The sequence below is a fragment of the Phlebotomus papatasi genome, chromosome 2 (assembly GCF_024763615.1).
Source record: "Phlebotomus papatasi isolate M1 chromosome 2, Ppap_2.1, whole genome shotgun sequence".
NCBI lineage: Eukaryota > Metazoa > Arthropoda > Insecta > Diptera > Psychodidae > Phlebotomus > Phlebotomus papatasi.
This window is the reverse complement of record NC_077223.1, coordinates 17,059,060-17,080,282: the sequence shown is the minus strand read 5'-3', so window position 1 is coordinate 17,080,282 and position 21,223 is coordinate 17,059,060. Positions and strand designations below refer to the sequence as shown.

General features: G+C 33.9%; 1 protein-coding gene across 4 annotated transcripts in view; it reads left to right on the top strand.

Moving 5' to 3' along the window:
* The first annotated feature begins 5,267 nt into the window (after positions 1-5,267).
* LOC129802831 (paired box protein Pax-6) overlaps positions 5,268-21,223 on the top strand; it is a 43,433-nt gene continuing 27,477 nt past the window's right edge. For 3 of the 4 annotated variants that reach the window (XR_008751823.1, XR_008751822.1, XM_055848941.1), the window contains exons 1-2: positions 5,268-5,710; positions 16,746-16,961. Coding sequence is in view for 2 of the 4 variants with exons in the window: in XM_055848941.1 (XP_055704916.1) it covers positions 5,566-5,710; positions 16,746-16,961 (361 nt within the window). In the remaining 2 variants the exon portion in view is untranslated. The remainder of the gene's footprint in view (positions 5,711-16,745; positions 16,962-21,223) is intronic. The other variant, XM_055848940.1, reaches the window with a different exon arrangement.

Here is a 21,223-nt window from a genome sequence, read left to right as displayed (position 1 = left end):
TTTTAGGTGAATCTGAGAAAAAGCTCGAGTAGACTCAAGCTTTGGCGCACGCAAAGCAGAAAGAGATGACATGATTGTATGAATGAGATAGTTGCGAGTTTACCTTTTTCTGCTTACCTGTGCTCACCTTTGGGCGCTTCCTGAGCTCACATCGAAACACACAAATATTCACTCACCTTTGCCTCTGGTGGGGCGATTGCTTCGCCATAGCTGAAAGGTGGGATAATTCATCGGTGAGTATGTACATGGCAAAAGGGGCGTTCTATGTACTAAACCATCGAGAGTGAGATAGAGTGCAAGGCGGAGTTTTGAGCATTTTCTCGACGCGACGCGCGAAAAAAAAAGGAAGCAGTTGATGGATGATGAAGAAGTCTCGATGCTCGCATTCAACTCTCGATGGTCTCTCCTCGATGGTCTTTCAAGGGGACACTGTCTCGCATGCCAAGTGTCAATTGTCCCCATGCAAGGTGAGACTATTTATTTGCACTATTTGCTCAAGAGAATCGTGCACAGGAATGTTGCACCGACGAATGCAATTAAATTGACGGATGAGTTCAAAACCTTCGAGGCACTTGCACTCGTGAGCCCACTTCTAATGGAGCCACAATTTATGATGCATCTCTATATGAGATAATTCATAATTGTCGACTCATTTCAGTAACGCGGGGTTAACAACTTCACACCTTATCACCACACAATGTCACAAGATTAACTGGATTAACTAATTCAAGCAAATATCTCCCAAGAATTTTATGCTACCATCGAAATGAAAATAATTTGCTAGGCAATTGACGACTTCTCACCTCTAAAGATCTTCCCAATTTTATGTAAATGTTATGTGATTGAGAATCGATTTTATGTCATGTCATTAGAGAAGACTGGTGATGTGTGACACGGGGAATCGTTGAGCGATTTAACACCGAAAAATGGATGAATTCTCTTTAATGATAATTCCTTTCCCAAAGAGACTTCTGTGGCAATAAAAGTAAAAGACTGAGATAAGAGGTGACACAATAGCGATGGCAAAAGGTACAAGAATTTCTGAGGCTCGTGAGAAATAAATGTGAAATTTTCTGGTGAGAAACCTCTTGAGTTCTATTTCTTTTATATTGATTAGAATAATTGATCAATGTGTTACCGTAAAATTCAAATGTAAATTTCTATTGCATTCTTTTTTTTTTAAAAAAGTCTGATATGCTTCTTCGTTAATTTTTGAAGCATTTATGGTGTTTCTAAATATTAGGTGAGATTCTTAACTTTAAATTAACATTTAAAGGAACTTACTCCCTTAATTATTAATCAATTTTGAAATAAAATTAAAATTTTATCAAACATTTTTGTTTTTCCAAGAAATAATATTATTATAATATTACAAATATTATGCCCAACGCACAATAACTTTTGTTTAGTAAACATGTTTTTGACATTTCAATGAGAGTGAGTGAGATCTAGATCTAGTCATCTCGCTCATTCTCATGGGAAATTTTGAAAACATGTTTGCAAACAAAAGTTATTATGCGCTGGTCATTATTTTACGAAATAATATTTGTTTTGGGAAAATAACGTCATATTTTATTTTTTGTTTCTATCTGAAGCTTATGGAAAATATATTCTCCAAGATATCATCGTTGTATCGGTTGTATCAGTAATTGTCGTAACTTACTCGTAACCTTTGTCAGCAGTAGAGATGGTAAAATTTCAGAAATTTCACAGCAGTCGCCACCTACTTTAGGCGGAAATTCATGAAATTTCTTGAAATTTACCAACTCTAGTCAGCAGATTCTTTAAACTGTGAATTTTCTTATTAAATTACGTGAATTGCTCATATACGTGCCGCGCAAATTACGACAATTGCTGTTCCAAGCTACAACATCTCTTTCAATATTTTAAAGTGCACAGCACAAGATACACAAGATAATAAAAAAAAATCTCATATTCATCGCTTACTTAATAGTAGAAGTTCAGCCAATAGAATAATTTAAAAAAAAAATCTATAAATATAAATTAAAATACAAAATTAATATCAATACTCTCGAATAGGAAATATGAATTATAAAAAAAAATCCTGCGTTGAACTATGTAAAATTGAAATTTGACAAAAATGGGTGTGAAAAAATATATATCGAAAAGTCTAAACAACGTAAAGTTAAAGCAATATGTATATTAATAGACACATTTGAAAAGAATCCAGAACACTGAAGGTTTTTAATTACTACGGAAAAAACCAACAATTATAATTCTATATATAATACAACAAGAATATTAAATAAGTAGCCAAGTGAAATAAGTTTCGCGGTATGTTAACACAAGAAAATTTGATAAAACGCCCCTCAAAAATAGGTTTACATTGATTTTTACGAATTTTTTAGAAGACCAACTTACAAAGCTAAATATTGTATTTAGAAGTACGAGCACTGCATTAAGTTTTAATGCTATCGATTTTTTCGAAAATTCAAAAAAAAATATTTCAAAAGTTTTAAATACCTGTTCTAAATCTTGTAATGCCCTGTAGGCATACGGCTTAAGCCGAGACATGGCTTAGTTGAAAACATGTGAATATAGTCTAGTCCATATTTTAATTACAATTACGTTAAGCCATAAAAAATTATAGGGATTTCTTCCTGGTTTACGCTTGTCTCTTTATTACACAGGTACATATCAAATATTTTCAAATTTGCCCTAAACAGTCTATAAATGTGATCAACAGAGGTGTTTAATAGTGGACCTTGAATGAAATAGCTTAGAATCAAATAGTTATAGCCGCATACATAATGAAAAGTTGATCCAAAATACATTTTAAATTCAAAAAAATCCGTTTTTAGATATCCAAAAATATAGTTTTGGCCGGTTTGATTAAAGACTGAGGAATTTTTCGAAGTCCATAAGTATCTATCTGTCAGTGTTTGGCCTCTGGATTTCATAACTGACAGGCGAGAGGCAGACTATCAAATAAATTTTTGAAGAAAATCGTTTGATATGTGTAAGGTGCATCAAAATGGGTCAAAATGATGAAAATAATGAAAATTTCTCACAATATGAATTAAAAAATATATATATATTTCGTAAATGTTTGTGAATTTTTACTGCGGACTTATGAAATGTTCGTAAATCGTATAACTCATAAACAAGTTCGTAAAAGTTCATATTTTTTATTACTTTACGAGTATTTTTGTTCTTTTACAAACATTGTTTTTGTAAATGTTCGTAAGCACACAAAAAAATAATCTAATAATGGGAACTGGCGTGATTTTCTTAATAGGGAGTGTATCCGGTGTTCGCCAGTGGGAAAAGTGGTCACTCTAAGAGGAAAACACTTTTTTGGTCTTGCCCAGAGCTTTCGGTCCCAATATGGACCTTCTTCAGTGGCTGAAAGGGCATCAAAATTTATTTTGCAACATTTTCTTATTTTTATAAAGGTCATTTTTGGACAACTTCAACACTCACTCGACTAAATTGTGTTTTCGCAGCTTTTCTCAGGGATCGGTAGATTTTTGTTGGTTTGGAAAATCATCACCAGCAGGATGTCAGTATGGGGGGTCTTTTCTTGTGAAAATTTCTCACTATTTCTTGTAATATTTAATTAAGTTTGGAAAAATTGTGATGCGACTCTTTATGACGGTTTTTTCTTTTTGCTACTTTCTTTTGTCTCCAAACCAACTTTTCCAAACCAACAAAAATCGACCGATCCCTGAGAAAAGCTGCGAAAACACAATTTAGTTGAGTGAGTGTTGAAGTTGTCCAAAAATGACCTTTGTAAAAATAAGAAAATGTTGCAAAATAAATTTTGATGCCCTTTCAGCCACTGAAGAAGGTCCATGTTGGGACCGAAAGCTCTGGGAAAGAAAAAAAAAGTGTTTTCCTCTTAGGGTGACCACTTTTCTCACTGGCGAACACCGGATACACTCCCTATCACACAAAAAATGTTCGTAAAGTTTAGTCATTTCGTAAATATTTGCCATAGAAAGAAAAATATACGAACAAATGTTTATAAAAGAATAAAGAATTGTTACCAATGGTAATATGCTAGACAGACCTACAGCTTAAGCTAAGAGACGGCTTAACATAATTAGTTAGCCACTAAACTAAGCCCTGTTTTGGCTACGGGATACGGAAAGTTACTTAAAGATGAATAAAATAATTAATAATAATATTATTCAGATACTTAAACTTCTAATATGAAGTCTAAGACGAGAGATCTGAAAATCTTCTTAAAATATACCCTAATTGTTAAAGAAATTTAAATCATACAGTTTTTTTTTAATAATAAAGGGCATTGTGTTCCATAATATGTCTAACCCCTTGTCAACATTTTCTAACATTCATGCAAACAGTAACACTAACAGTGTCTTAGTCATTTATCAAATTGATTCAAGGAACCTAACAATTCACTTTGAAGCGCTATGTTTGCATTTTAAGACCCTCTGAAGAAAATTCCCGCCAATAATTCATTTGAAAATGCGGAATGTACCATTCTTATCTCTCACCGCGAAGCAATTGAGCAATAATTCTCGCGATGGAGAAGGCCCTCGAGGGAATATCCTGCGGGTGTGGGTGGTGCCTTTTCCGGCTGAATAACTGCTATTCCTAATCTCTGGCCATTTGAGTTTTAATGGCCATTGGAAATAAATGGCTACTGAGCGAAAAGACGTGTCAGTCAGTGTGAAAGACACTGTCTTTGGCACTTTGCTTTTGGACTATTATGCAAAGTGGTTGTCTTTCCTGATGACTGTCACACGATGAGGTGAAATTGATTGGGAATCGTCGTGTCTGGCCATGGGAGAAGGCCACCGATAGCATTTGTAGTATTCCTTTGGATTCTTCGAGTCAGATCGATGGCAATTGGGGATTGAGTAGATGCAAAAGAAGAGCTTTGGAGGTGATTTTCCCCATGGGTGTGTGCGCTAAGATTGCCACTGTATGGGAAGCCCCTCCAATTGAATGGCGCTATTTACCTGTGTGCGCACCTGAGGCCGCGAACAGCACACGAGGCGGTTATTAGGTGTGTGCTTTTCATTAGCGCGGCGTCAGTGAAAGACCACGTAAACCCAGTGGTTGCGCCCATTCGTCTAATGCCATCCTGCTCACACCAGCACCCAGTACAAGGTACAAGTGGAGCCAGGTGAGATGTTCTTCTCTCTCACCTTCACTCTTTCCTGGACTCCAGTTCACCTGTGTATGTGTGTGAGGCGCAATTTGACGCGCGGCGGCTCAAGCTCACGGGTGCTTGATTTTGCTCGAACCTTCGTGCTTCTTGTTTCCTTCCTTTTAGTCGAACGGTGCTACCTCCGCCGACAAGATCGAAAATACCGCGCTTCGCGATCTCAAACGCGACACTCGATCAGGTGCAAATCAACTTCACGTGCAAGACATTTTTTTTTCGTGTCACCCGTGCAGAAACAGCTGTGAGGACATTCTGAGACAGTTCTCTTCCTGAGACATTTCCCTTCCTGTGATACTTCAGTGTGACAATGCTGAAAAGTCTTTGGTGTGTTTGAGAGGGATTGGTGGGTGCCAGGAACCAGGGTGAAGAGGGCGTCCAGAGTTAGGAAAGTGAATAAGTGTAACATGTTGATTGGATCAACGATCGGGAGTGAGTTCGCGCCTCTGCCCAGTGCTCCGTGGAGCTCCATGGAACCACCGAGAGCCCCCCTAGCTGGCGGTGGATCACTTCCACCTCCGCCACCACCGACGCTCTCACTCTCCCCAACAGGTAAGGTCATCACAGGATCCTCAACTACCAGTCATTTTATTCCAAATCATCCGCCAAAGATTCTACTTAGCAATTTAGTGAATTTATTTTACTAGTTTACTAGAGGAGTCAGTAATTAGTAAAGCAAACATAGAGTGTGTTCAGTGTACGCATACTAAACTTTTAGTACCAAAAATATTGAACAAAGAAATAGGGTTCTTTTTAAAAAAAAAGTTTTGAAAATTTTAAAGTGTTATTCAAGCTAAGAGGTCCATAAATCAATCTTTAAAGATTATGATAAATCAGGTCTAGTTCAATAAAGTGTGACTTTTGTTTTTAACTCTTAAGGACTAGTGCGACACCGATGTCCCAAAATCAAACACTTCTTTTTTGAGTATAGGAATTTATTTGGTCCTCTAAATACTTAGAAAAAAATATTTTCGTTTTTAGAATACCGATGTCCCACTCGTCCTTAAAGGGTTAAGCCTTATAACTTTAGTTCGTGTTAGTTTCGTAACAGAACCTATGGGTAATATTAATCGGTATCCTAAAATATGAATGGTGTATTGATGGGTTTATTTAAATTTTATTCATAGATTTAATTTATTCATGGATTTAATTCAGGTTTCTTAAACAAAACCTAAGTTCTGTTCGTATCCAGAAACCATACATAGCTCCGAATATTAAGTATATTTGAGTTTGTGTAAAGAAAAACCTTTTCAAAGTTTGACAAGAATCTACAATATTTAATTCATTAAAGTCTTGCTTCTTCAAAATTAGTTTTAATTAAATTACGTCTTAACAAAAAGTTTTTAATCCCATTATAAAGGATACTACAAACAAATCAATGAATATAAAAAAGGTAGAAAAAACGGAGAGATAGCAAAATAATTATCTTCTATATAAAAATTCGCTTTGCTAAGATGAAACAGCAAATTACGTTTTCGAAAATTTGGTTTAATTTTTCGTCTTTACATTGAAAGTTGAACACCTGTCCTGTATATCCATAATTTGCTAACGTAAATCAATTTTTAAAAGTTTACAAAAATGAAAATTGAATTTCATTTTAAAGTTTAACCGTGTTATAAGTTGTTAAACCTTTGATCGCAATAGATCATTACACTTTTAAGTACCGTAAATGCGGATGACTTTGATATCCCTCTGTTCGTAAGCTTTTCTTTATTTCTAAAACTTTAGGATGGTCTTTACCAATCAGACATGGTAGATCGGATCGGTAAAGATCATCCTTAAGTTCTGGAACGCACTTACGATATCGATTTAATTCAATTTCGGCAATCCGGGAAAATAGAAGGCCCTCAAATTTTTATAATTAATAAATATAAAAGCTCATCAATGTTTTTTTTTCTAAAATTTAAATATATTTTTGTAAGCGCCACTAAATAATGAAAAATACGTAGCAAAAGACTAAATTATAAGAAACGGTATGTGAATTTAGTGTTTCGGTTAAACTGTAAGATTTTTGAGCACACAAATTTATCATCTTGCTGTTCTTATTTTTTGACAAAATAAATCATTTATCATATTTATTTTAATTTTCTATCTTATAATCCTCTCTATAATATCATAGAGGGTATAGTAAAAATTTCATGGTAAATGTGATTCAGCCCTAATTGTAATATCCTTACATCTACAGAAATCTGAAAAAGTTAAAATAACATTCCGAAAATGTTTATTTTACCATGTATTATTGATCCGAAATCGGTGTAAATATTATGCTTTTTAGGTGTATTATGGGTTAAAGTTACCCTTTTCATTTTAATTTTACATTTAAAAGGGTGTAAAATTAATATTTAAAAATGTTGATATATTTTTACACCTAAAAAGTGTTAAAGTTATTAGGAAAAAAAGTTAATCGCACCCTCTTTTTTTTCTAAGTGTAGATACGGTTATACGGTCATCAGACTGGAAGCTTATAAGGGCTTCAGACCTAAATTTAAATTTATTATTCAGCAGAAATTATTTTTTAAAAATTGGTTAAAGATTAGATATCAAGTGCAAATGATTCCGAGATATTCCGGAACTGTACTCAACCTCTAGTTCTAGTCAAAAACCTGTTGAAAGGATTTCAAACTTGAGGTTTTGCTCACTTCCTGAATGTCTTTAAATACTAAATAACAAGCTATTTTAATGGGTTTTCAAAATACAATGGATCACTTATCTTTAATACCTAATCTTAAGACAAAAAATTTCCCGAAGCCTGATAAGAAATTAAACAAGTTAAGTGGTATGGCTGTACTTCAGGGTTGAAGCCCGTTTTACCCTGTACTCGTTCATTACATTCTCAATTTGAAATTAAGGGTTTTAAGCCATATAGGTTCTAATGATTAAAATCGATTTCCAAAACTAAATGACATAGGGTTGAAGGAACACCTGTTCGACAGGGAACTGACACTTTTGTCAAAATGTTCAAATTTGTTTAATGCATCCAATAAAATCTAAGTAATATGACGTTTTTTCATTAATCTGCGTTTTCCGATAAGAATAAGTGTTCGAATTTTGTAATCCAAATGCTACAGAGTAGGGTGCCAATAAGTCCTAACAAGAGTTCTTAAAGTGTCAATAGCTGTTCCCTTCACCCAATAATAATTTCAAGAGACTGATTACTGCTGTATTTGATTCTTTGGCGCTGAAATTGCAACAATTTGACTAGAACAACATCTGAGTGAGAAACCTCTGTTTTATCTTGAAATCTCGATATATAAACTCCACACAACCAATTAAACTCTCAAAAATTCTTCAGATTCATGTCGTATTTGGGTTCTTATTTGATTCCAATTGTTTCATTGTCAGACTATTTCAGTATGACAAATTTTCCTGAAATACCAATGGGAGTGTGACAAAAAGTTCATCAATTTGAGATGGACTTTTGGGGCACCTTTTGGAGGTCCGAAAAAGAATGGAATGCAATCCGCGCGCGGGCTTCACACAAAACGAGTCTTTCACCACATGGAATGTTTCCACTGTCGACAAATTGATCATTGTACCTGATCGAGAATCTTATTCCCTTGATCTTGCACGAAAAAAAGGAACTCCATAGCCTCCTCCTAAGAATCTCTTGTGACTTTTGGTGACGTTAATCGACTCATTAGAGATTCTCTTCACGTTGAGCATTCACGACAAATTCCGCGGGTAATTTTGAAGGAAATTTTTCATAATAACACCTTTGATAGAGGGGAGAAATGGCATGGATTCTGCAGAAGATTTCCATCAATTATTGGAGTGATTGTTTAGTTATTCACAGTGGTGATGAGAAAGTGATTTTGGCATGGTGCTCAGGTGTGAATTTGCTGAGTGAAAATGGTCAGATACACGAATGTGTTTCACCTCTCGTTAAACAGTGTCCATTAATTACCCGATTATGATCTTGGGTTGCATTTTGCCACAACTCCTGTCACCCCGGAATGTGTAATGTGTTAATTGCCTGGAGCTTGGACTCTCTGAGGTATGGGCATCGGGACACTTTGGGTTAAATTGCGTGCAGAATCGGCATTTTAATTTTCAATTCGTGAATTTTAACACCCTTGTTGGGGAAAAAGAAGAGAGGTTTGTGTTTAGCCCAAAAGAAGACCACAAGAGAAAACCGTGTCAAGATTGAGATCTTTCAGGGCAATGTTGTGGCTGAACCCCTTGTCTTTATTTTGTCCATGCCAATTCAACACACGTAAAGGCCCATGATAAAAGTTATCAAGTTTGTGCAAAATTCATTGAGATGTCTACACCATATGATAATAAACACATCATCGGAATACAATGGAGTTAAATGTGGGAAGTCAGTGGATGTCCCCTTGGTCAATTGTTCCATTCACCGACGGCACTTGGTGTCACTTGACACAAAATTTATGGACATAGGTAGTGCAAGGTGTCCCAAGGAATCACCACAATTCACCCATCAATCCTCCATTGCCTCTCTTTTAACCCCAAAAAAAGAAGTCATCATCACCATGCAAATTCAATTGCACATCGTCCGACCATCTACGCGCAGATTCTCACCTCTTAAGCAGGTGATAATACCCCAGCATCAAGTCGTTAGATGCCTCACTCCCAACCGAGATGATATGCCAGGAGCAATTGAGAGACTTCCATAGCAATATTCTCACGTGGAAGATGAAAGAATCACCAAGAATTGCTCAGCAATAAATTCACGAAATTTCTTAAATAGCCCAGCGGCGGATTTCAGGTGATTCTACGGTGAGAAAAATCTTATTTGAGGACACATTGTAACTTAAGAGTTGTAAACCCCAATTTTTATTTGAATATTTCCATTAAACACAAGTAACACAAGATCTGAGGGAATAAGCTCAATGTACCAAAAAAGTATGTTACCGGTTTAAGATCTTTTTTGGTCAACTAAAGATCAGTGAAGACGAAAACCCAAACAAAAGTGTTTCACAAATTCAGAATTGGTATTGTTAAATAAGTCAATGGTCTACAGTTAATCTAAGGATCATCTCCAAAAAAATGTATTGTAATATTACGTAGGGGTCCTAGGTATTCTCACAACAAACCCGCTTATAGCAAACGAAAACAAACTGTTCTACTAGGATTATTTTTTTAATTTAGCCAATTAAAAGAGTTTTAATATGTTTCCTATTTTAGAGTTGGTTATCTCGATGATCAAACGAATCTTTAACTAATACTACTATTTTGAACTTATTAATAAACGTTTTCATTAACTTTATTATCATATTGCTTATAAATTAGACACTTGCAAATTGGTTTAAACATTCAGTTTTAAGTTCCAATTAGAGCGGATAATTTGACGATAAACAATCAACTCAAGCTATTCTATACCGCTAATTTAGGATTGGAGATACCTGATCCTTTACCACTAAATTTCACGGGACATATAATTTCGAAAATCTGCCAGAATTTATTTGAGGCTTTAATCTCACATAATCTATGATTTTTCCTCGTATTCCGAAAAGATCAGTACGCATCCTAAAAGCAAGACGCAGTCTAGTTTGATATGTTTTTCTAGAATATTTAATTTTAAAATCTACCACTATTTGAATAATTTGCAAAGATCAAAACTTTGAATATGGCGGAGTAGGTCACTTAAGGGGTTACGTGGATCAAAAAGACTGGAAAACATCTGGGGTGACATGATAACTTATTTTCGATACTATCGACTGTCGATTCTGAAAAATTTAAACGATATCAGGATTACCTGTAACTTATACAGACATTTATAAACAGTCACATTCTTTTAAAAATGTCCCAATGAATGGCCCAACAATGCGTAAAATGTCGCCATTCGCTTTATGTAACAGATATAGTTTTGTCGATACTATCGATTCGATAGTGTCTAAAAGTTATCATTTCGCCCCTGATTTTCCCTAATGATTTTTTCGACATACTAAATTTTTATTTTTATTTAAGTTCTCATGTATATAACAGAACAGCATTTAAACTATATTTTTTAAAATTTTTATTTAAAAATGTTAAAAAGTCAGGCGTAGGGACTTCATTTTCGGAGACCTTTTCTCCGCGAACAAGATTTCTCAATGTAATATTCATCGACGTAAAAAACTAAATATTTCCTGTTATGCGTTAAACTCGTACTTAAACGGTACATTTTTTTTAATGAAATTTGGATTTTGAGCAGTAAATGTATACAAAAATATAATTCCGGCGTATTTTATACCTCGTTTTGCCATTTGTTTATTAATTTTTTAGAATATTCAAAAAGGTTAAAAAATAAAGTTCTTTTTTTAAAGGTGTGTAAGTCTTTTCAAAAATCTTGGAGTGCTTTAAAAATCCGATTAGAGGAAAGTGAAAAACGAGGCAGTCTGAATATTTTAATTTTTCAATTTCAATATTTGATTACTTCAGTTTTTTCATTATTAATACTATTTTCTTTTCTATTTTCTTTTCTATTTTCTTTTAACTGCGTTTAATGAAACAGGAAATTTTGTTTTAGGAATAGGGTAAGTGTGCCAAATTTCGGCATAGTTGCATGCAAGCGCCAAAGTCTCAAGTTTGAAATGTAATAATTTTTAATATAAATTGAATTTCTGTGTTACTTTTTCATAAGGAGTGTTGCTTGGAACCTTGTAGACAGTTTATCGTCTTTATTTTCTCTAAAATCATTCTTAATACATTTTAAATTGAATTAAAATGTAGACCAGAGGCGTGCAAGAACCGTTGAAACTGAATAAACGTCAAATGAAACATGTACGTCAATGGTCAAAACGCTACTATAACAAACTTATTTTGAAGTTAATTCGGTTTCAACGGTTTTTGCACACTTCTAATGTTGACATAGCATTGGTGGCTTATTCCGGTCACCTTCATTCTCATAGTTCCTTTCCCTTCCGGAATTCTTCCAATGCATTTTTCAGATCATCTTGCTCGTCGAAGCGCTTTTTTTGTTATTTTTTGCATTGTAGAATTTCTAGAGTTTGCAAAAACTAAAAATCATGGAAATTTGAGGAACAAAAAATGTGTCCGGAATTGCAAGCTGGCCGGAATTTGGTACACTTACCCTACAAGAGAAAAATTAAAATATTCAAAGGTTCGCGTATTCAAAGGTAGGCCACTATGCTCTATGTCACTTATCCCGATCCCGGACTTTTTGTTTTGCAATAGTAATAACTTTGATCTAAGAAAGCTCAATGTCCAGGACCTTACTTATATTATATATGATAGTTTGGTGAAATAGTTATAACGTCATAGGGGTTCCTTCCGAGAAAATTCGCTTTTTTCACATATAGTTGCATAATGCCGCAACAATACATCAAATTAATGAAATTGTCGTCAGATGGTAATAGCTCTCCGAGGCAATTGAGACCCAATTAGGGCATAATTTTGCAATTTTTTTTCTTCTTCGTTTCAATTAGCGGCTTTAATGAACTGCCATTTACATAAACAGCCTTGCAAATTGCTCTGCGATTTACACCCAAATTGTCGTCAACTGTAGGATTGATTTTTCCATTGATAGGCCTGGACGGTAACATATAAAATTCAAGCACAATCGCCTTGGTTTTTGCAGAAAGTGCATTCAGAATATATTAATTGGAATTTATGTGTATTTGGCGCTTCTTTATTAATTTAACTGTGGAATTGCTTGAATATAGTGGTTGGGATTATTCAAATTTGAGGTGGAAGAGGAAATGTTTTTGCGAACTGGGGACATGGTGGGAATCGACAGGCTTGAGAAGGTTGCTGAATGAGGTTGATGGATGTCGACTAGACGCACATGTGCGGGGTAAAAGGGCCAAGTGCAAGAGAATGGGGAAAGATCGACAGGATAATTTGCTAATTCCACTGCTCTGCAATTGATGATCATCAATAAAAGATCACACCGGATAGGGAGAGGTCTATCTTATCCGGTTAATCTTCGGTGTGTGAGCCATGGAAGATGCTGACTACCACCCGGAATGACTCTTGGGCGATCTCGATATTCTCCCACCCGCAGGGAGTGCAATTTTTGGCTGAAGACTGTTCTGTTCAGAGTAATTTGGAGGCGATGATCGTGCGATAAGGTTTTTGATTTTGTCTCTTCATATGGGATTGAGGGACAATTTACAAGAACCGGACGCGATAAAGTCTCCCCAAAATGCACCCTTTTTGTCGCATATTCAATTTCATCTCCTCACCTCTTCCTTCTATCCCATCAACTCCACCATAATCCGAAATCAATGAGATTTACCTTTCTTGGTCTTCCTTACCCATCTCTTTGCTCGCAATTCCTTCACTGAATACACTGTTGTGAGTTTTTTTCGCGCTCTCACCCTCAAATTAAATTGGCCATGTGTGCACGTCGTTAAGTAAGAAAGAATATAAAATTTAATAGTAATTTAATTAACTTTTCATGCGTTTCGATTTGTTGGGCTAAATTAACAGTGTTTATTGTGTGTTCCGATGAGGTGGACTAATGTGCATAAAATTGCACAAAGTGAATCTCTGTAGATGTGGCACAAATGCAACGAGGCGACGGCTTCGTAATATGAAATTGATGTATAATCATTAAAATGCGATTAGTGAATGTTCACTGAGAACTTGTCCAGTGTGTTTACGGCAAATCCGATTGTGTGCAGTTAAGAATCAGTCAAGTTGATGGTGGTAACGAAAAAAAAGAACTTGACGGAAAAATGCGAAAACCACACAACAGGGTGAACAAATTTAAGCCAAATCCTCTCTATTAGACTATATTTTGTGCCATATCGTGGGAAAATAGCATATAGACAGACTATTTAAGATGGGAAGTAGAAGAGAAGCCCTTGATAAAGGGGATTACGAAATCAAGCTTATAGGTATTCGAACATTCAGGAATTTTTCGTGCCTAAGCATTAGGTAAAGCTCGCAGATTTTAAATTAATTAGCATCTAATTCTATTTTAAGCAAAAGCTTCTTCTAAGACTTCAAAATTTTCTATAGATTGAATATTGATTGAAACAATTCTCATGTTAAAAATAATTAAGCCAGTCCAATGATTTGATCTGCCCAGAAGCACAACTTTTTATGATCATACTTCTTCCGTGTTTACGCAAAGTCTCCTTCTTTTAGCTTTTAACTTTAACGACTAATAATGTTTCAACCGCTTAATTAAAAGTGTCGAAATCTATAAAAAGTCCACTAATTAAGGATGATTTTAATTACCTTTGACTGATTTATCTTGGTCCACAAAATATCATTTTTGCTATGACAATATTGAACTCAGGATCTCCACATAACAACTTAGCTATTTAAGTTTAAGAGGCATTTATACCGTATTGCCATTGCCCAAACTGTAGTCATTGTTATTTAATTAAATAATTTTCATATATTGTAATTTTTAATAAATTTAGAATTGGCTTTAAATGTTAATGGGGCATGAATTAAATACATAAATAAATAAAATAATATATAGGGTGAGCGCTCATAATTTTAGGCAGTTTCTTATTTTGGACACTTTGAGGATAAAATTGGACACTAAAACTAAATTGATTAAAATGATGGATTTTTATTCCAATATTTGATGAATAATGAATTCTATCTAAATATTTGTTCTTTTTGAAAGATTTTAACACTAAATACGTTATATTTTGAATACGATTTGAGTTGAAATTGCTTTGTTGAAAATTCAGTGTGAGCAATTGCTTACGAGGAATATGACAGAACTTCGTGTTTACTTCAGTCTTATTTAGCTGTGGTGAAGTACTAACAATGTTTCTTCGCTTTTTTTTGAGTGATATTATTGAAAAAAACAAAATAAATAAATGTCTTTAAAATAGTCTAGAATTGCATAATTAACAAATTATCGAAAGTTACCACATTGTCCGAAATTCTAAATTTTGTCTTACTACTGACAGAAACAAATTTATTGAAATTAAGTCCGTTGGATCACCAACTCGTTTATCTGCAATCTGCATTTTATTTGTATCTACATTTGCAGCAAATGACAATGCAGCAATGTGTCGTCCAAGAGTGTTGATCCAACCGACAATAAGCCTAAATTTATAAGTGCAAATATACGTAAACAATGATGATTAAGTTTTGTATATTGATTGTGTTTCGACCCTTTTTCTTCCTTGCTCATGAAAAAATTATTTTATAAATATTTAGAATTTGGTAAAATGTAATTTTACTTATCGTCGATATTCGATATTCTAATATTTTTGCCAAAATATGTCGGAAATTCAAAACAAAATTCACTTTACTAGGTTTAATCATACAATCTATTTAAAACCATATTGATAAAATACATTTGAATTTATTTATTTGTAAGCAATAGGTCTTGTAATGTCATTTTTGATGAGATCGGTTTTAGTAAGTCGGCGGCAGCCACAATCAAGCATTCTTTGAGGAGAAAAAGATAAATAAATTGAATTAATGACATATAATACGAGCTTCAGACTTAAGGCTTAGTCATATAGCTTAACTTGTCTAATTTCTTATCAGTCAAGGGTTTTTGGTAAAGTTTAAATTAGGATTGGGTTATTCAAGGCAAATGTTAGTTAGTTAATTAATAAAATTGGTTGCTAATTAGGGTTTTGAGAACATCAGGAACCGGTCGAAACCTCTAGTCTAAAGATCACTTAAAGTCTTTACGTCCGAAGTTTATTGTTGAACAAACTTTGATAAGGGAAATGCACAATCGATAGGCAGTGTTTCTCGGACCGATAGATTATCTCCGTGTTATTGATACAATTTTTTTTTAATAGTGCACTTTTTTACCATTTAACTTTTATAAGAATGCATTACATAAATTTACACTTAATTTATAAAACCAAATATTAACCACATATCTGATTGAAGTTGTGGTGATCCGAGGTACACAGTACATTTTTGCAATTACACCTATTTTTTATTATTTTGTTTTTATAAAATTTAAATACATAAAATTAGTTTAATAAATCACTAATATACTAATTAATTAGCATATACAAAAACATCAAACAGTATTTTGAGGCTTGGATTTTCAACTAAATATAAAGCATTTCTCTTAACCCATCTGTGGTACTTTTCCCGTAATAACAAATACGAAAAATAGCTTGTCAGTAACATTAAATCCTTCAACAAACTTCAGGATTATTATGTTTAATGTTTTCTTCAAAAATTTCTAAGATCTAAGTTTTGATGATATTTTCTAAAATAATTTGCAGACTAGCTAGAATCACACCTTTGCTTATATAGGCCTTACTTCGGGTACTCATAAAATTCTTATTTAATGTTTTTTTTATAATAAAAATAAACATAAAATAAAGCTTTGACACCTTGTAAAATTGTCATAATTTTGACAAAAAATCTTATTACAAAATCATATTAATTGAACTTGAAATGTTACCTGCAGTTTCTCATGAATGCAGAAACCTTCTCCATGAGTCAGCACCTGAATTAATAGGTGGGCACGCAAAATTACTGATCTCATTAGGCTCTCACTGAGTCTGTTCACTTATTAGAGACGGAAAACTTGTTAACTAGTCATAGACCCAGAGAAGGTATTAATTAACAGCATTAATTGCACAGTGTATGAGTATCGTTGGCGGTGATTTGGAAATTACACCCTCTTTGCCAGTGACAAAGACATGCAATTTTCACTGGTTTTTCGCAGTCGGCCTGTCTCCCAGTGTTCCATCGCCGGGATCTGTTCCCCCTGCCACGGGCCTGTTTGCTGGAGGCGCTGCAGCCGCCGGAAGTGCCACCCCGTCGACGCTGAGCGCCCTTGTGTCGCAGCATCGGCTCCTGGAGCTCTCGCGGTTCAGCTTACGCGGATACGACCTGGCCCAGCACATGCTCACCCAGCAGGGCGCCGTCTCCAAGTTACTCGGTGAGTGTAAGTTCACGACATTCCGTCACAATTGCACCACATAAATCCATAAATATTTCATTTTTGCCCATCAAATTGCAACCGTGCACATCAATTCGCGTCACACAAGAGCATCTCGCAAATTTATCACCGGGCTCTTCTTGCCCATCATCCGGCTTTCAATGGTAATTTTTGGAGGATGGAAATCACACGAGCAAGAACTATCTTCTTGCAGAGTAAACTTTAACTCACTTTAAGTCTTTCTTGAGATTTGCTTTTTTTATTTTAGAAAAATCCCGGAAGATGAGATTTAAAAAAAAATATTATAGCAAATAATATTCAGGAGCCCGATCACGGACTAAAAAGTAAGATCATGATCTTGAAACTTCTGTTTCAAATTAAACGGAAATTTTCCTCAGTCCAAATGACCATTGTGCCAAATTGGTTGAGAGTGTTCGATAAATAAATTCAGATAAATTTTATGGTGCTAAAATCCTCTCAAGAATTCACTATTTAATGGTTCTTTTTAAACCCAAGCCATATGTGATATGCAAATGTGCAAATTTTTTTAGCAATTTGTTCTTTAGCTTTCCTCTCTGACTCTCCATGATCAGAAAGTTGCCTAAAGAAGATCACCTAATTGATTATTTTGGTGTCAATTTGAAGGCGTAGAATCTTTAGTGGGATTAGCAATCAAAAACTAATTAGGAATGATGTTGAGTGACTGTACTAAAAGAAAAGAAAACGTTCCTGTATCACTTGAATCCTTTTAAATTAACCCTTTAAAGACGAGACGTTTTTCGCTGACCGAGAATTAATAGTAAAATTAAAACCGATACACAAAATTAATGAAATGTTCAAATTACGCACAAATTTTAACCCTCTAGCAGTATTTTCTTTAATATGCGAAAAAAGTTGTAAGAAAGTGTTTTCTAGGATAATTATGATCCAATAAAGTCGAAAAAACTATCCGTTTTTCATTATTTCTTTTAGTTTATGCGCTATGTGAGAAATTTTTTTAAAATAAAATACACAAAGTAGAATGACATATCTTTCAGCAAAAAATAAATTTATTTTAGTCAGATAACGTTAAATCGGTATTTTTCTTGAAATTGAAATTGTATTTTAATAATTTTATCCCAATTTTTAAGATATTCCAGTTACCACACAGAAAAAAAATTGTAAAAATGTTCGTAAATGTTTGTGAAATCCTATGGGGAAGTAACAAAATGCTCGTGAATCGTATTACCCACAAACAAGTTCGTAAAAGTTTGTACTTTTTTTACAAACATTGTTCGTAACATGATCACTTGACGAACATTTTTTGTACTTTTACAAACATTTGTTCGTAAATGTTCGTAAACACACAAAAAATGTTGTCATTTGTTCGTAAAATGTTCGACAGGAATACAAAAATTTACGAGCAAATGACAAAATTTTACGAACATTTTTTGTGTGTTTACGAACATTTACGAACAAATGTTTGTAAAAGAACAAAAATGTTCGTCAAATGATCATGCTACAAACAATATTTGTAAAAAAAAGTACAAACTTTTACGAACTTGTTTGTGGATTATACGATTCACATTCACGAGCATTTTGTAACTTCCCCATAGGAATTCACAAACATTTACGAACATTTTTACAATTTTTTTCTGTGCAGGTCCAATTAAAAAAATATATAGGGGGAGGTGGGGCTACTTTGAGCTGTTGGGCATATTCGTATTAGAAACTGGGATTTAACAGACAAAATAATTGTGGGTCTATATAATATAAATTGTAAGGATCAGCTTCATTTATAAATAGGCGAAAAAGTCGTATAACAATTTAGCCCTACAGCTCAAAGTAGCCCCACCACCCCCTATACAAGAAATCATTTCGAATAGCACTTTTTTAGAAATTATTATATTATATTTTCCATGAAATTCTATTTATTTTTTTATTTTCTTAGAAAAAATTAGCCCTATCATTAATGTTTTTGCAATGGTAGATATTTCGTTTATATACTAAAATACCCTTGAATCATTTCTAATCACAGTTTTTGAAGGGCAAAAACTCAAAGGGCTTTAGAGAGCGTGTTTCTCAACTGAATCGTATTACTTTTGGAAAGGTCTTGGAATTTTTTATAAGATTGAACCTGTTTCAATCAGTTCTAAATCGGAAATAAAAATTATTATGAACCCTTAAATATTTTTCGTCCGAAAATCAATTTTATTACTTCTAAGCAACTTTGGAGGGTTTCTTGAGCGATTTATAAATCGATTCAAATCAGTGGCGAACCGGTAAACGGTAGATGATGCGAAAGTTAATCTAAGTCACGAGTTCGAGTATTTCTCAAAGCATGGGATGCTTTGCCACCTATTTTTTTAATTATGTAGAAATTATTTAGAAATAATTTTCTTGCGGTTATATATATAAATAACGTTGCAGTGAGAACTGAAGAGTGAAAGTAAATGTTCACTCTCTGTAACACAGCTCGGGACTATCATACCTAATTCCGGTTTCAGACTTGTGGTTTAGCCCAGTTCCTGAATGTCTCAAAAATCTAAATAAGAACCAATTTTCTGATTTTTCAAAATGTAATGGATTATTTGTCTTTAATATTCGATCCGAAAAAATATTCCCTTAAAAGTCTTGTTCGGAAAGGAATTAGAGGAGTTAACCTTTTAACGACGAGACACTTTTTAATGGACTGAAAATCAACAATAAAAATTCAACTGAGAAACATAGTCAATGATAAGTCTTACATCTAACATTGGAAAGTCCAACAGAGTCTGATTCAGTGTATTTTATGCTTCTATGAACGATAGGGACAAAAATATCCCAAAAATTTAAGTAATTTTTCTGGCAATACCAATGAATAATATTTTTCGCTTTAATGAAAAATATTATGTATGAGTATTTTAGTTTTTATTGCCAAAATGGTTTTGCATTAAAAAAAAATTGGAAGTATAAAAAATAAATAAAATGAATTATGAATTTGAGAATTTAAAAATTCGCCATTTTTGAACTTAAATATTTACTACAAATAGCAAATATAGCAAGGACTTGCAAAAGTTATTCTAGATTCCTTCAACCTTCTACTTTGCAATTATGTACAGACACCGGTGTTCCAATAATCCTTAAAGGGTTAAGCCATATACCAAAGCTTTAGGTCTGAAGACCGTATAAGGGTTTAAGTTAGCTTGTTTAATGGAATTAATTCATCCTCAATAGGTTATCTTGCTACATCCTACCTTTACTCAAAGTGGTCATAGGGGATGCACAATGGACCTAAACTCCTGGATGTCGTTATACCTTATTTCTTTTTATTCTATTCTTTAGAGTTTGGATTTGTATCTAATAATACCTATGTCCCAAAAAAGTTTACTTTGCTGTTCGGATTTTTTTCCTTTTAAAGCTGTACGGCCCCAGCCATGCAAGCCACAAGGCCTGTTCGGAAATTGAGCCAATTAATAAAAACTTATTTAGTAAAATTGGTTATGATTACCATTTGTAAAACCGTATTCCTACGGTTCTACCACCAAAGAACTCTTGAAAGCTACCAGAAAATTTCTTAGTGAGCCACTAATGAAGCCCTTCTTGTTTGGCTTTTCAATTGATTTCTCATTCTCACCATCTACCCTTGATTAAGTAGTTTGTGGGCTAAATGGCGAGTTTAAACCACATTTTTCGCACCCGACAGACCAGAGATCATATTGCATGGAAAAAAGATGTCGAGGATCTCCCTCTAAACCCAGTATCTTGCACACAAACTTGTCCATCTGTGGTAAATGCATCGCATTACAACACTAGCAATTACCTACTCTGTTTGATGATGCTCACCTATTATTAGAGTGAAAATAAAGGTTAAAATAAAAATTTCATAATGTAATATGGTAAAAAATGTGAAATTGTAAAATGAAACTCTACACAATGGATGGATTTTAATAATATGTAAATATTCATTATTGACTGACCGCAGAATTGGTTTGCCTCATCTTTTGTTCACTATCTTTTTTTTTACTTTTTGATCCACTCAATGGGCATTAAAGTGTATCTTTTGGAGTTTAATAATGACTTGTGAAAATAGTATTTATTTTTTGTATTATAATATACTAAGTCTTAGTGGGTAAAATATTGAGAGTTTGAGGGAAAACAGGGCGTTCTTTCCTGTGGTGAATTATAAATTTAAAAAAAAGTGTTTGGAAAAAGTGTGCAATAATAACAATTAAGAAATTTACCACTAAATAGTAATTTGCTAAGAAACTGCTGAAGGAAGAGCAATTGAGTTAATACCATAA